The sequence below is a fragment of the Spea bombifrons genome, chromosome 2 (genome assembly GCF_027358695.1).
Source record: "Spea bombifrons isolate aSpeBom1 chromosome 2, aSpeBom1.2.pri, whole genome shotgun sequence".
Classification (NCBI taxonomy): domain Eukaryota; kingdom Metazoa; phylum Chordata; class Amphibia; order Anura; family Pelobatidae; genus Spea; species Spea bombifrons.
The window spans coordinates 100,367,722-100,384,932 of record NC_071088.1 but is presented as its reverse complement, the minus strand read 5'-3'; the positions used below and the strand labels follow the sequence as shown (position 1 = coordinate 100,384,932).

General features: G+C 35.2%; 1 protein-coding gene across 1 annotated transcript; it reads left to right on the top strand.

Annotated features, from left to right (window-relative positions):
* The first annotated feature begins 1,766 nt into the window (after positions 1–1,766).
* Positions 1,767–16,995, top strand: SLITRK6 (SLIT and NTRK like family member 6). The gene is made up of 2 exons (XM_053455375.1): positions 1,767–2,221; positions 14,144–16,995. Exons 1-2 carry the CDS (start codon positions 2,205–2,207, stop codon positions 16,659–16,661), a joined length of 2,535 nt encoding a protein of 844 aa, XP_053311350.1. The 5' UTR covers positions 1,767–2,204; the 3' UTR covers positions 16,662–16,995.
* The last annotated feature ends 216 nt before the right edge of the window (positions 16,996–17,211 follow it).

The window sequence follows — 17,211 nt, the reverse complement described above, 5'->3', positions numbered from 1 at the left end:
TCAGCAATGCAGGGCAATGGAACCCTGCTTACTGCTCACTCATCAGCAGCAGTGGGATCAAAGTGAAAAGAGGGAGAAACTGTATTTCTCTTCAAAAATATATAAAAAAATTAAACAAATCAACTATTAAATTCACTCCAGTAATGTCACCATGACATCATAAGGGGTACCATCATTTTCCAAGAGGGATCTCTAAAGTCATTAAAGACCTCAAAGTAAGAATAATAAAACATAATTAACAACTTGATGACAATTCTAGTGATTTTTGGGATCACTAAATTGAAAATCATATTATCTGTGCTACATTGTTATATGTTAGTAGTGTCATAAGAAGTATGCAGCAAAAATGTGGTGGTGAAAAGTGATCATTTTTATCCCATATAAAACAAGGAATAATAAAACAAATAGTGATAATAATATTTTTTTTATCCTTCACTTAGTTTTAAAATAAATGTTTACCTATTATACAGATACACAGTAGAATATCCAGCAAAATGGTTATTATGTATTGAGTGAAATTATCTCCTCACTGGCTTAATTATTGCATGCTGACAGGGCAGAACAATTATTGTTATCTGTTTGTTATCAGTTTTGCTTATTAATAGTTTATGAAACTGACTTTTTTTACATCCAGAATGGTTGTCATTTGTCTGCATGTGCCTTTTCTTTGTTTATGATAAATGGAAGGCCATCCTGGTGGCTGTCTACAACTCAAGTGGACCATAAATATGTAAATCAAGATTTAAACAGAATATTCAAATCTATCATTATTCAAAAAAGGTTTTGTTTTATGCAACATAAAACAGTGTATGTCATCATGCCCTTATACATGTAACAGATATGGCTGATATTGAATTTGACCAGCATTATCAAATCTTAGCAAACATATAAAGGGATTTAATTATTTTAAAGACTTTCATTTCATGCCAAAGTGTTTCTACATGGACAAAAGTATTGGGACACCTGGCCATTACACCAATATGGACTTATGTCCCCATATACAGCAGTATATATATATGTTTTTTTTTTCCTTACCTTTTTATGTACATTTGCCAAATTTTAATGACAGATCCATTTTTAGTCTGGCTGTGAAGCTTTTATCATTACTTGATATGCATACATTAGAGTTGGGTTTGAATGTGAATACATGTCTAAAAAATGAGTGGGAAAACATTTAGAGTATATATTGTAAATTGGCATTGTATGTTTAATTTTTAAAATATGTTATTTTATGAAAATAGCAGATATTACACCTCTAACTGTATAGCTAATAGCTATTCAAAAGGAACAAAGTATCAAGTGCACCACAGACAACACAACCTTGTTTTCTGATACAGAAGACACGCTGTCCTAATTACGGTTTGAAAGGGAATCCTGGTGAAAGATATATTTATGTTCCCTTGATTCTGTAAATAACTAAGGAATTGAGTAACCAGTAGAACAAAATAAGAACATTTTTTTCTTAACGCTAACAAACAAGCGATTTAAACTTTAGGATGTACATTTTAAACATGTTCATACTTATAGCTATAAATGCATCATCCTGTTAGCTATTCTACTTAAAGCACATTGTATGTTATGGAAACAGAGAAGCTGTCAGGGAGGTTTTATTTAGGGACTGTACTGTAGAAAGGTGGAGTTGAATGCTATCTATGTAAAATGACACTTGCACATTAAACCATTGTGATGGGGAAGGGCTTGAAGACTGAGTCAAAAGCCAAGAAATCTCCTCCTTCACGCCCATTTCAATGCTTCTAGCAGTCTGACTAATAGTAATCTGAGCTAACAAGAAAGGCTAGAAAGAAAGGAATGAGAACACACAAGACAAGCTCATGCTAGGTCTGAAGCTCAGGAGTAGTTAACTAGCATGTTTATGTGCTGCAGAGTGGCTTGCACATGGTTAACTTGAGCAGGGAAATTGGAGATAGCTTGGATATCTGCTCTGAATTTCAACTAAGAACAGGAGGCATTTTTGTGGATGAATTGCTACTATATACTGGATGGCAGTGAAAGCCTCAAATCTGCAGTGAGCTCTCCAGGCTTGTCACACTTCTAATTTTATGCATTATTATGAGTCTGTCTGGGCTTGCAGAGAAGTGAATTTTCGCACGAAAATGCTTTTCCTTGTTAGAGGGCTTACTTTTTTCCCGATCAGATCTCTTGGAGTTTGTTAAGCGAGTGCTCTGTTCTTCCTGCTGTTACTGATGGCAGCTTTTTGCAGGTAAGAAGGTTACTTTGTAAAGAAATCAACATATATTATTGGCTAGAATGATTTTGTTATGTATTTATAAACTATAATTTATATACTGTTGAAGTTTTTTTTAGTAGGAATGACATGTTTTGACTATAAATATTATGGTAAGCTGATACCTACTACCTGAACCAGGTGAGACAAACCCTAAAAGGTCAATGCTTTTGACACTTGCTAGAGTCTGCTAACAACTTTTAAAATGTGTCTTTGTCAATATAAAAAGTGAAAGAATTAAATTTGTTTCCAATTAAACAATGTCTACGTATCTATATCTAGTTACAATACACACACACACACACACACACACACACACACACATATATATATATATATATATATATATATATATATATATATATATATATATATATATATACATACATACATACATCTCAGGTCAAAATATAAAAACGTATAGAGTATATGTTGCTTCATGGTATACATTTAATATTAAAGGTGTATATATTTATCTTAAGAACTATAGAAACATAGTAACATGTTGACATTTAAAGATCTAAGGTTTAGTGCAACTCTAATCAGTCGATCCATAGAACACTAATAATGCCATTTATCATTTTGAATTGGGTTATAATTCCTATAATTGCATGTTTATGACCTATAATGTTCATGCTATGTGGTTAATAATTTTACCATTATCTCATTATTAGTAGTTACTGTAGTTAAATTACTGAACTCTTTAAGTTAATTGCAGCTCAATACATGCAAGCTGTTGCTGAATTTAGATATTTCAGGTTAATAGGTGTAGTTTACATGCTCAGTGTTATATATTTTTGAATTATTGATGTTTACTTATTTTATTTCGCTAAACCGCAACCAAAACATTTCCTAAAATCTCCTAACATAAAGAACCACTCTGTACCTGTATCTGAAACGTAAAAGGGATTAAAGGCTATGTTTTTCAGACAGGGGTCTCACCTGAAATATTTTCTTTGTGTATGTTTTATTTATGTTGAACTCTTGACTTTATTATGTACTGACCTGCATGGAATGCATTGTTCCTTAGCCATCTGACATTTCAAAGCAGAGGTGTCCCATTCCGGTCCCCAGGGGTACTACAATGTTTCAGGAACATTGTAATTGAAAAGCACAGAAGTTTGGGTGAAAACCGTGGGCTTTAAGGCCATGCTGGACTCCCAGGACTTAAAGTGTTAATAGCTTGGTAGACAATGTTCCAATGTTGGGGTTCCCAAAACTGTGGTATTACCTGTAGGCGCAGACTTGAACAAGCTTTGGCTTGTGCACTGGTGAAAGGACAGCAGGCTAGTTATTTACCATAAGCTTGCTTTTAACTAGTTCTGAACCGTATTTACATTTATAAAACCATACCTCTAATAAACAGGGTGCATACAAAAATAACCCCAGTGTTTTTTTCAGGGCATCTGATATATTATGTGTGACTCCTTTTTCAGTGCCAACCTGGTGATAAAACTTGTCTTTCAAGTTAACTAAATTTTGGACAAACATATAGCACACAGGCAATTGCAACATCAAAGTGTTTATTTGTATTGTATAAATTTAGCTTCTATCTTGTATGCACCTGTATATATTTGAAGTGCAACTTTTGCTTAAAGATATATATATATATATATATATATATATATCTTAATACATATTGTATACTATAAAACACAATAATATATTTCGCATTGCCTCCTTAAGAAATATATATATATATATATATATATATATATATATATATATATATATATATATATATATATTTCTTATGGGGGGTACTGTAATTAATTATTGGATTATTTAATAAACTGTGATAATTCCTGGAATCTCTCCAAGAAATTTGTGTAAATATTTATTGTAACAGTTCATAACCGCCTTGTGCTTAATGTTTGCATGAGTGACAAAATGCTGTGGCTGATAACCTGAGTACAATGCAAATTGTGTTTGTTTGAATAACCTGCAGCTGTTGCGATTTTCTATTTTCCCAAACTTTGCATACTGTTCTCAGTCTCGTTTCATACATTTATAATTTAACATAAAGGATTATGCTTTTTACCAGAGCTTCACAGGTGATGAATAGCATTGATTTTAAAGCCTCAAATATTGAAGCCCATACCAAAACCTATTTAAGAATGATTGGGTCATGAAATATAAATGTTGGTTAGCAAAGACAAGTGTAATCAAAGACAGATCTGTAACACTGTTTGATCTTTAGTACTTTTGGCATTATATATATTGCTTTTTACTTACTATTTTGAAACTAAGCATCTGTAGTGTATTAGATGAAGTGTTTATAGTGCCAGCAACTCCCTTTTATATTTACACATCATTGAATATACTCATAATAATACAGTTACACCGTGACCCGCTTTTCCTCCCTGTGTTTGTTTTCCCTTTTGGAAATGGCACATTGTCCTTCCTGTTCAAACATGATCTACTCCTCAGTTTTGGTAGATTTCATCAGTACTAGAAAATTGCTTAATGCTAGATAATCTTTATTACACTATTGGTTTGTGACTGCACAATCAAGGTCTGCTAGAAGCCTTAATCAATCTTCCTGGAAATGAGTGCAACTATAAGCAATATAGAGCAAGCACAATGCTTACATAAAAACAAAACTCAAATTTAAACAAACAATAAACAGGACGTTATATAGCAATGTTGCTCGCCTGAGTCATAAATGAATAGTACTTATAAAAGTAATATATGATTCAAAGGATTTACTAGTTTATTTTAGTAGATCAGACTAACAAGAAACCAAAATATAGAAAGTTGTGTAATTTTACATACATTTTGTTGTTAACAAGATATCATATCAATTGAACTATAGCGGTAAATTAATATGTATATATTAATCTAAAAATTGATACTTTATGTATTGTAAACCAATTATAATATATAGTAGAACAAATTGCGGTGTAGTTTGAAATGTTATTGATGAAACATCTCAAGAAACATTGTAATACTTAACATAATGATGTATGTTCAATGTATGTACCTGAAACACAGACTTTCATTAACATCACGGAAGTGCTAGGGCGAAAGGGCTGTGCTCTAAATCCAGATCAGGATCAGCAGAGGGCATAAGGATCATTCTTGAATCCACTTTATTATAACAAAAGAACCAACCATGTTTCATGGAATTGAAAACATACACTTTTGGGTTTTTTACCTCTAGTGTCTTTTTCTCATTAATACCATAGTATGAATATAAGTCTGCATTCAAGTAAAAGGCATTCCCTTAAGTCTGCTTTGTATGACATGGGTATAACTGGCATAAAACCTTATTTTTGAAATAGGGTCAATGCCGTTTGAGGATGGAGCCCATTGCAAATATCAAAAAACAGTACCATATCTTATAATGCACACATTAAACAAATTATATATCTCATTCCACTCACACACCCAGTACACACTTCAAACATACCATGCATAACAATTACACCTCTCATAAATACATAATTTGCGGGAACGAGTGGGCTTGCAAGTTTAAGCTAAACAGCACCCTCATTTCTTGGTCAGTGTAAATAAAGTGGCAATACAATAAAGTGTAAATGTGTTTGTTTACATACTGAAAGTTGTAAGGTAGAGACACGGGTTTATTCAACAAAGGGGGAGTTGTCGGGACAGTTTGCAGGAGAGTATTCATTTTACCTCTCTCATTTCAACATTAATTATGAATGGCAACAACTGGCATGTCTCTTTATTGTGAAATACTGGGGCGGCCCTGTAATTAACCAATGGGGAGACTTTGAAAAAATCTCACTGATTTAAGCAGGGCTGGCCCAAGACATTGTGCTGCCTGGAGCGAAGTGTTAAATGCTGCCCCCCCTTCACTCCGAGTGAGTGCTGACCTGACACCTGATGTCACTGCGCTCTCTGGGAAACCCACGCCCATGCTGCCACGTGAGAGCTGAACTTCAATCAGGAGAAGATGCTCTGCGCAGCATACATTAGGTGCATAGACTGCAGGACCGCAGACAAGCTAATAATAGTATTTGGCACCTGGGGCGGATCCTGTATGTGGCACCCCCCACACTTTAAAACTGCATAGCTCCTATCATTAGGCAAACATTGATGGGGTACAATATAACAGTTATCATTATATACTGAAGCAGACATTGGCGGGGGTACAGCATAACACCTACCACTATATACTGAGGCAGACATTGACAGTGGAACAGCATAACTGCTATCATTATATACAGATGCAAACATTACTGGTGGTACAGCATAACTGTTATTATTATATACTGAGGCACACATTGACGGTGGTACAGAGTAATCCCTATCACTATACATTGAGCCAGACATTGACAATAATGCAGCATAACCCCTATTACTATATACTAAGCCAAACATTAATGTGGTGTAGGCCTACCACTTCAGTGTCTGGCTTAGGGATGCACCGAAATTAAAATTCTGGCCCAAAACCGAAAATTCAGCATTCACTTAGCTGACACACTTACTTTTCTTAAAAGTAATACACCAAAATTAGACAAAAAAAATCAACAACCGGGGCCGGTGGGGGACATCTATGCAATACGCGTATACAACTTCCGGTGCCGCCATGGGAAGTTCCGGCAAGGAAGATTGTTAAAGCGCATCTCGCAGACGTTCACCGGCGAGCTTAAACAACCTCCGCTGCCGGCACGTCTGCACGATGTGCTTTAACAATCTCCCTTGCCGAGATTCCCCCCGTGGAAAGTGCTGGCAGGGGAGGCTGTCTCAGCGTATCGGAAAGTAGGATGCAAGTCCCCTGCAGAGCTGCGGGGGATCTGTAGCCTAACCCTGCTGCCTGCCCGGCACCTAGAACTGCATGACCCGGGCGTCGGGCGATACGAATTGCGCATTCCTGCGCTAAACCCCGAATATAGGCCGCACCCACACTTAAAAGACTTAAAGTGGGGGGAAAAGTGCGGCCTATATTCGGGCAAATACGATATATATAAAAGAAAAATAAAAAAAAATACATATATAAAAGAACAACAAAAGAAAAATAATATCCCCATACATGAGAACATTCAAACACATAATTTGACAACAGATAATAATAATTTGGCCCATATTATTTATTATGTCTGCTGTAAATAATCAAAATGTAACCGTTTTGTTTAGTCTTGTCTTAAATTCAGGATAGCCATGTGCTTGTCCCATGAATGTTTACATTCTCTTACTGAATCAACTGCTACCACTTTCGTTGGGAGCTTTTTCAACTGATCTACTACTATTTCAGTGAAGTAAAATGTTTTTGGGTTACATCTAACTCTTTGATCCTTTAGCTTTAGAGCATGACCTCCTGTCCTCACATTCTTTCTCCTTTGAAATATACTTCCTGTATTTTGTTTAATCTGTCTATATATTTAAATGTGTCTTGTGTAATGATCTTTTTGGGGTAGCTTATGTCCAGATGAAAGAGTACGATAACTGTGAAACACATCTTTTTCTTGCCCCTTCAATGATGTACATGATATCTAAACTATGTTGATTAATATACTGTCTTGAACTGAAACAGCAGGAGTAAAAACAAGATTGCAGGTGCTACAAAGCAACGCAGACTACCTTAGGACATACGGCTGCAGCAAGACACCTTCTTTTAACTCCCAAGGAGAAGTTGTGTCTCAGATTAGTACAAAGCTGTAGTTACCAGATGCAATAGAGCTAGAAAAAAATCATATTTCAATGTTTTGATATTCAAAACTAGTACCTAATTCTCTTGTTAGAAACTTTAATTCAGAGGTAGATGAGCCATTCAGTACATGGCTTGAAACAATGCTAAACACAATCCAATGCATGCCATGTGCACAGATGGGCTATTGCCCCCTTCGAAATGTCAGATTTCAAGAAGGAGAGCTGGCCTAACACGGCCAGCCTGCTATGGCGATCAAATGTTCAATAGAGTCACTTAATGTAATGACCCCCCCCCATAAACCCTTCACTGTATGCACCAGGCATGGCCAGAGTGGTGTGTGCGGCTTTTCTGGTATTTGGAGTTGTAGGTTTAGCTGGGCCACTCCCTCTCCCCACCAACCCTCCCCTGATCCCACGACTCGGTGACAACAAAAACCAGACTCAGAGGAAGAGTTTTTGTTGAACGGGTGCCAGCAAATAACCTCACAAGCTTTGGCCAAGCTAGGTATTGATCTGGACCCACCTGCCATGACCCACCTCTGGCTAGTTTGAGTAGTTTGTATCATACTTACTCTCAAGATAAATTTACACATGCCAGCAAATCAAAACAAAAATGCTGCACACATGCTACAGTTTTACCAAAAGAACGGGGCTGCTGAACATTTTCTTTTCCAGACTGCATTGCCCTGCAAAATATTGTCGCCCAATTACATATTCCCTATAGTACACAGAATAACAATACATGTGTCCTTCCTGCTACGGTCTGGAACACACTATTACTATGTTAAATATAGTCAAGGCAACTCACTAGAAGAAAGTATAGTACCATTGTAATTACATGGCAATATGTCTTGTTTTAACCCTATGATGTCAGATGAAAAACACATTGCAACATACTAAGCACTAAAGGTGCTGAATGCCATAATGTTTACTAATTCAGTGGGGAGGGAGTAGATGAGTCAGTTAACAATTGGAATGTAAATGTGTGGTTTGGTGTGAAAATCATGTTACAAAGTGGAATTTCTGCTTCATCATTTAATATTGAAACACAAATGGTAAAGTTGTCTTGCAAGTAGGGGAATATTTAGACTATGCTATTACATAAGGTAAACAATCTTTACTTGACATTTACATTTCTTGCCTTGGGTAAAGTGGATTTATGTAATATGCTAAAGTTCAAAAGGTGTCTCAAAAACACTAGAGAAAGAAATATTTTGCAGTTAAAATGCCTTAATTATAGGTTACATACTGACATTTTCGCTAGATACATGGATTACTCAGTAAAAGTATCTTTACTAAAGGGAAGTTAAACAAGAATCTAGTTTTGCGTATAGAGTGATATTCCAGCAAATATGATTTTTTTTCCTTTTATCAAGCTTTAGTGATCTGGAAACATTGAACATGAATGAGGGAAAGAATATTTCTCTTTAACAAATATTCATTTAGAGTTATACCACCCTGTAGCTTACAGGCCGTATGTGTCTGAGACAAGCAGAGTCAATGCGTAAACGTTTATTAGCTGTGTAGAATTAGAGTGCAAGCTTTTGATATAACATAGGTCTGTTTTTCAGGCATGTACAAAATTAAAGCTGATGTAATAAAATTACAGAAATAATTTACACGAACACAAATAAGTGGGTTAAGCAGTAAAACAATGAGTTATCTATACAGTTTGGTTTAAAGCATGGGTTAAAAGTCATGGTATTGTTTAGAAGGCATAAACATTTTTAAAAAAACATGCAATTTCACTTCTACATACTTTTCTGGTAATTCAGGTTACGTTCCATGTTAAATAAATTGATATGGCGGTGTCATTCTAACTTGTCACTGAACCATCAATCTTCATGAATGCAATTATTACGTTCCAATTATTTATATAGCGCCAGCAGATTCTGGAGTGCTGTTACAATAAATTCAGTCAGTAAAATAAATTAAAATCACACACAATAACAAACTGGTAGAAAAGGAGAAGAGGGTCCTGCTCTTGCAAGATTACAATCCAGTCGGCGGTAGAGGGGAGGTAAAACAGTAGGAGAGGACTCCTTGAATAGGGATGAGCTGGTCGAGACAAGATGAGCCGTAGAGCTTGTTGCTCGTTCAGAGAGCTTGATTAGGATTTTGGCTAAGAGTGCTACTCTTGTACGCTTCTTGAAAAAAGTGGCTTTTCAGGGACCTTTTGTAAGTCGTGAAAAAGGTCTCATAGAACGAGGAAGGGAATTCCAGAGAAGAGGCATGTTTGTACTCCAGTTTTTCTCATATATATATATATATATATATATATATATATATATATATATATATATATAACCCCCTTTTTACATTTATTTATTAACTTGTTGCAGTCAAGGTCTCAATCATAGGGGAAACTTGGGTCTAGCACAAAAAAACAATAAATAAAACCGCAGATAGCCCACAGTGGTTTTATTTTGTATTGGCAGTTTCTTACATTTAGCTCTGGCCAAACCTGCTCATTACCCCCCTGTAAGACCCTGTGCTCTCTACTCTATCAAACATAGAATAGCATCTAAGATTATTATTATTATTATCTTTTATTTATATATTGCCAACAATCTACTCAATTCTTTGATCTTAATATGTGCATATTTGACAGTTAAAACAGAGGGGTGCCTATTTTCCTAATGTTTTATATGACCTCTATTATAACAAAACCCCAGTCCTCTACATAAATCGTAATTCAACTTGCACGAAGCCTACAGCAACATGTCAATCTTAAAGCCGCAGACACTCATTATCTTTACCAAATTCAACTGGCAACTTGACTTTTTGGTGAATATAGTACGGATGTACTAGTATTTGTTTTTTTTTTTCTCTTATAACTGCCAATAACAGACCTTTTCCTGTATTTAAAAAAAAAAAAAAAAAACATCTAGCACAGGTTCAAGTTACTACATGTTGTTAAAGAGAATGAACTTTGTCTATTGCTAGTTCCACCCTGCAGCTGCTTGTTCATGCTATTAGCATTACCTAGTTGAAAATGATACCTGATAAACCCATGATATCTTTAGTTTTAGTGCAGAAAAGCCTATCAATGAAAGGAAACACAAATAAATATGATTTTTTTTCTATAATAGTCACACCTGACCATAACGAGGGTATTACCATTGTTGTAAAATAAATACAAAATCTGGACCGCATATTATAACATGAAAAGTCGACTGTGTTAATGCACATACTTAAGCTTACACAAAAAATATGTCTTGTGATTAATGGGAGGAACGTAAACATTTATTTAGAATACCATTTCAAAGTTTACTCGTGGCATATGCATTGCAAAATACCATAGATTATTTATGAAAAAAAGTAATTCTGCTGTACAGTTTTAAAGTGGCCTCATTAACGTAGCACTCAATAGAATGGTCCAATCAGCAGCAACATTGCTTTGACGATAAGACCATTTTCAGAACTGTTCTTTATATTTTAAATCAGTGAAAATGTACTTCATTGTAGTGGGACTGATTGTTTATATATATATATATATATATATATATATGTATATATATATATATATATATATATATATACATATATATATACAGTATTTGCTTGAAAAGTTTTACTAGTAAATATTAATTCACATGTAAACAATTTTTTCATATTTAATAAAAACATGATGTTATGCACATCTGCCCCCAGAAATGCTGTATACCCCCGTATATGCCACTCTGCCCACAGAAATGCCTTATACCTGCATATATGTCACTTTGCCTTGCTGATATGCCTTATTTCCCCCTATATGCCACTCTGCCTCCCAGATATGCCACTCTGCCCCGAGATATGCCTTATACACCTCTATATGCCACTCTGCCTCCCTGATATTCCTTTTAACTCCCTATACGCCACTCTGCCTGCCTCATATGCCTTTTAAACCCCTATAAGCCACTCTGCCTCCCTGATATTCCTGTGAACCCCCTATGAACCACTCTGCCTCCCTAATATTCTTTTTAACCCCCCATAAGCCACTCTGCCTCCCTGATATTATTTTTAACCCACTAGATGCCACTCTGCCTCCAGAAAGCCCTTATACCCCCCAATATGCCACTCCAACCCTCCTGTGTAGTGGTGGCAGCCAGTGGAGGTCTGTGTAATGCACGCAGACAACCTCCACTGCTGCTGCTACCTGCACTTCCACCGGGCTACTGTGAATGAGCACCGGAAGGTCATGTGACGCCGGCTCTCCGTCACAGAAGCCCCGGCAGAAGTGCCGACATCAGCGGAGGTTGTCTGCGCGCATCGCACAGATCTCCACTGGCTGCTGGAGAGGAGGATCCAGGTCCCCTGCAGCGCTGCAGGGCATCTGGATCTTAGTCTTGTAGTCAGACCTCTATTTATATATATAAATTGGAACAACATAAAATACAAATTGAACTGCATATTACAAAAGCTTGAAGTCCTCCTGATTGGATATTATTACTGATACTATTTCCTACTTTCTCAATGAAAAAGCGTACATTATTAATCCTACAATGTATTGTAAGCATAATATTATGACATAGTTTATCATAAATGATAGAAGCAAATAAATTGGGAAAAACAAAACTTATAAATCATGAATAGATAAATTCTGGCATTAACTGTATTGGCAAGAAGAGTTTCTATAAAACTTGTTATAGCTCCCTCCTGCTATTAGCTGCCAAGTGAGTAACTAAGTTTTCATTTTCATGTAAAACTAGCTTATCTAGCACTCATGAGTTAGGACATGATTAAAAACCACAGACAATTGAAAATATGATCCTACTGCAAAACAAAGCAGGCACCAAAACATGATAGTCATGCTTCCTTAACCATTTGAATAATATAATCTAAAAGCAACATATGTTAGGCATCGAAAGAGTTTCTCTATTGTTCACATACAACACATGGTGTTCTAATCTGCTTCATCTTACCATACTTAATAGTACTTCACATAGAAATAGAGTCTCCAGTTGTCCTTTATGTTTTGTGACAACTGCTTCCTTTAAACCATAAGTTATTGTTTTACACCAGAACGTATAATGATTTGAACCAAGTGAAGCAAATGAACCAAGTTTTGTGGTGTGTTGGTTGATCCATTATAAAAGGAAAAAACCCAGACTCTGCTTTCCTGGTTCCATTTAAAACCAGAGGCCCAATGCTGCCACTGACAGGGGTATTAAAAAGTGGATATAACAGTCCCTCATTCACCTCTCACTCAAAAAACATTGGATTATTAACATTTTATATGTACATTGGGGGAAAAAGAGGTCTCCTCAAGGTCTCTAGATTGAAAATGGTCTTTGCAATAGACTACTTGGAATTCCCTTTTATTTATAACTCCTGATTTTTAATATCCTTGTTTAGCCCACTTAATAGGAATCTTACTGCTTTTGTTGCCCTTAACCAATAAATGTTATAGCATTAAATATCATCTTAACTTACAGTAAAATCCTGTGTTTTTTAATGTTTTATTATTATTATTATTATTTTGAGGGGGAGTCTCCATCTAAGTCTATAGCCAACCAAGTATTAATAGAAATCAACTTAGAATTCCTCAGTTATATTGGCTATTTAAGAGACAATAAGTAAAATAAATTTGCCATACAGTGTAGACATTTAATGTAATGGCTACCTTTTATACTTTTTGTATGATATTTATGATATTCTGTTATTAAGTTGCTTGGTTATACTGCATAGTATTCATTACAATTTGTATAGATAAGGGTCAAATCAACCAACTCTTTTGGTCATAGATCAAGTTGAGCAATATCAATACATTAGACGGATTATATCATCACACCAGGCAACTCTCCAGGATTAACCCAGGGCTTCTGAGTGAATCATTGCTTACCCAGGTCACTCATTCTCCAGCAGGGGACCAGTGTTTTACCATGCCTCTTTCCCACCCACTTCCCAAAGCATTTAGGCTGCCCCAAATTTAATGAGCCCGCCTCATGCTGGAACCAACTACCCTAAAGGAAGAAGAACTTATATGGGTAATTTATACTGAGAAGTTCTCAGGTATGTCATACGCCATTTTATGACCAGAAAAACTGATTTGGATAAGTAATTAAAAATGGAGGAAAATTTTGGCCTGATATAAACATAAATAAAATATTATGTATATAAGGTGTCAAGTTAAATTAAAAGCATGCTTCTCTTGAACAACATGAAGAAATAATATTTGTATTTAAATGCTATATGAGAAGAATATATTAGAAGACATATAAATCTTTATTTTGCATATTTTTGAAAATGTTTGTATTCAAGAATATGTTTTGTAACTAAAATCTGTTCTTTTTTTAACAGGAAGAAAAAAATTGTGTTGAACAACATGATTGTCACTTTTACCCTGCTGTTTTTACTCATCACTTCATCTACAAGGGGACAGTCTGATTTTTTGTCAATTGATTCATGCCAAAACTTGTGTATTTGTGAGGAAAAGGACACTACATTGTTTGTCAACTGTGAAGGAAAACATGAGCTTTCACTCTCTAAAATAAACTTACCACCATCTCACTACTTAGATCTTAATCTTATGAATATCGGTTTATATAAATTAAAAGTGAATGCATTTTCAGGCTTTCATAACATCATATCTCTTCACCTTGGATTTAACAATATTGTTGATATCGAACAAGGAGCATTCCATGATCTCCGTGTCCTTAAAAAATTACACATCAATCACAACTCTTTAGAAATACTTAAAGAAGATACTTTCGTAGGATTAGAAAATCTGGAATTTCTTCAAGCAGACAATAACTTTATTACTACAATTGAGCCCAATACATTTAGCAAGTTAAACAGGTTGAAAGTTCTCATACTCAATGATAATGCCATTGATTTCTTACCTGTAAATATTTTTCGTTTTGTACCCCTGACACACTTAGACTTAAGAGGAAACCAGTTACAAACTCTTCCTTATGTTGGCTTTTTAGAACACATTGGACGAATAATAGAATTCCAGTTAGAGGACAATAGATGGGTATGTAACTGTGACTTGCTACAACTGAAGTCCTGGCTGGAAAACCTGCCTCAGCAATCGACTGTTGGTGATGTTGTTTGTCACAATCCCCCAAATTTAAAAGGTACTTTACTGAGAAAACTAAAAAAAGAAATGATCTGTTCTTCAAATCCTACTAATGAGCTCATAGATTCTTCGGGACCATTATCGCTGGTTGGCACAGCCTCATTAGATGGTCGTATGCCAACAAAGAGTACATCTGTTCAAAAAGCTACAACAAAGGACACAATGTTTGTTTTTCCAAAATCAACCACTCTGCTTCCCGGACTATACTGCCCATTTCCATGTCACTGTTCGAGCCACACATCTTCAGGAACTTTGATTCATTGTCAGGAGCGTAATATCGAAAGTGTGTCTGACCTTGGCCCACCACCACAAAATCCAAGGAAATTGTTTTTGGCAGGAAACATTATTCATGTACTGCATAAATGGGATTTTATAGAGTATGGAAGCCTAGAAATGCTTCATTTAGCAAGTAACCACATTGAAATTATTGAAGAAGCATCCTTTCTAAATTTGACTAAAGTACAAAAACTCTATCTGAATGGAAACCATTTAAGAAGCTTAAATGCACATTTATTTGTGGGTCTGGTGAATATTGAGTATTTGTATCTGGAATACAATTCCATCAAAGACATTTCCCCTGGAACATTTTCATTCATGCCAAAGCTTAAAGTTCTATACTTAAATAACAATCTTTTGCATACCCTACCAAACCATATTTTTGCGGGAGTACCTTTAACAACATTAAATCTAAAAACAAATCAGTTTGTACATTTTCCGAGCAAAGTTTTGGATGACTTAAACTGGCTTCTTCAGATTGAACTTCAAGATAATCCATGGAACTGCACCTGCAATTTAATCGAACTGAAAAATTGGACACAGGTACATAAATATGTATTGATCAGTGAAATTATGTGCAACTCCCCCAAGGAGCTGTATAAAATGGAATTGAAGTCATTGTATAATGAAGTGCTATGTCCAGAATTTATAACCAGTCAAGGATTCCCTACACAGTCAAGTTCTATGAACCACACAATACCATATACAGTACCCAGCCAAGTTGATAATATATTAAGATCCCTTTCAGACTACATACCGCTTTCTGTTTTAATCCTGGGTCTTCTTATATTTTTAATTACCACTGTCCTCTGTTCGGCTGGAATAATTGTCTTAGTTTTGCATAGACGACGTCGATGCAAAAAGAAACAAGAAATTGGGCAAATGCGAGAAACCAGCCCTGTTCATATTCAGTATAGCATGTATGGGCATAAAACCACACATCAAACAACAGAACAACCTAGATCAACTATGTACGAGGAGAGGGTAACAAATCCTATTATCCAGGTTTATCAGACCCCACCATTCAGCCCTAAACATTCAGAACAAGAGGAAGATAGTGACAAAGAAGTCAACAACTCAAAGAGACTATACAGAGAAATTTTACACCATGAAAATAATTCACCATTAACAGGTTCCAACTTGAAATTTGGCAATGATCAATCAACAGAATTTCTGTCTTTCCAAGATGCCAGTTATTTGTACAGAAACCTCATTGAAAAAGAAAAAGAAATTCAGCAGCTTGGAATTGCTGAGTATTTAAGAAAAAATATTGCTAATTCGCAAGCTGATGTTAATGCATATCGTCCAGGAACTCTTGAAGAGATAAAGTTAATGGAGGCACTTACGTACTCTAGATCACGGAAGGTCCTGGTAGAACAGACCAAAAATGAATATTTTGAACTCAAAGCCAATCTTCATTCTGAACCAGACTATTTGGAAGTATTAGAGCAACAGACTTGAGCCACTAATTATTTTAAAGAAGACATTGCCATACTTTCCAAATCATACCTTCGTTACTTCATTGTTATTTAAAGTGCCTCACTGTATTGTCCTAAACGTAGACAAAGCACATTTGTAGACTTAGCACATCTCAGGGGAATCCTTAAATTATACAAAGCTGTATATACACTTTGTTGACCAGATAATGATTATATATATATATATGTATATATATATATATATATATATATATATATATATATATACTAAAAAAAAATCTTGGAAAAGGTATCAAAATAATAAATAGCTTAAATTATCACTATGTGAAAATATATTATTTATATTGAAACAAAAACACATGTAAAAATGTCTATATTCTTAGTGGAATAATTGACCACAACACGAAAAATAATTATTCAAAATCAGGTTATGTTAATTAAATTAATTAGTTATACATTTATTAAGAGTTTTTTTTGTATGTCTGTCCACAAAAGCAATTCACTTCTCTGTAATGTATTTAGAGTTGTATTTTTGTAAATATGCCACAATGTATATACACTACCTATGAATT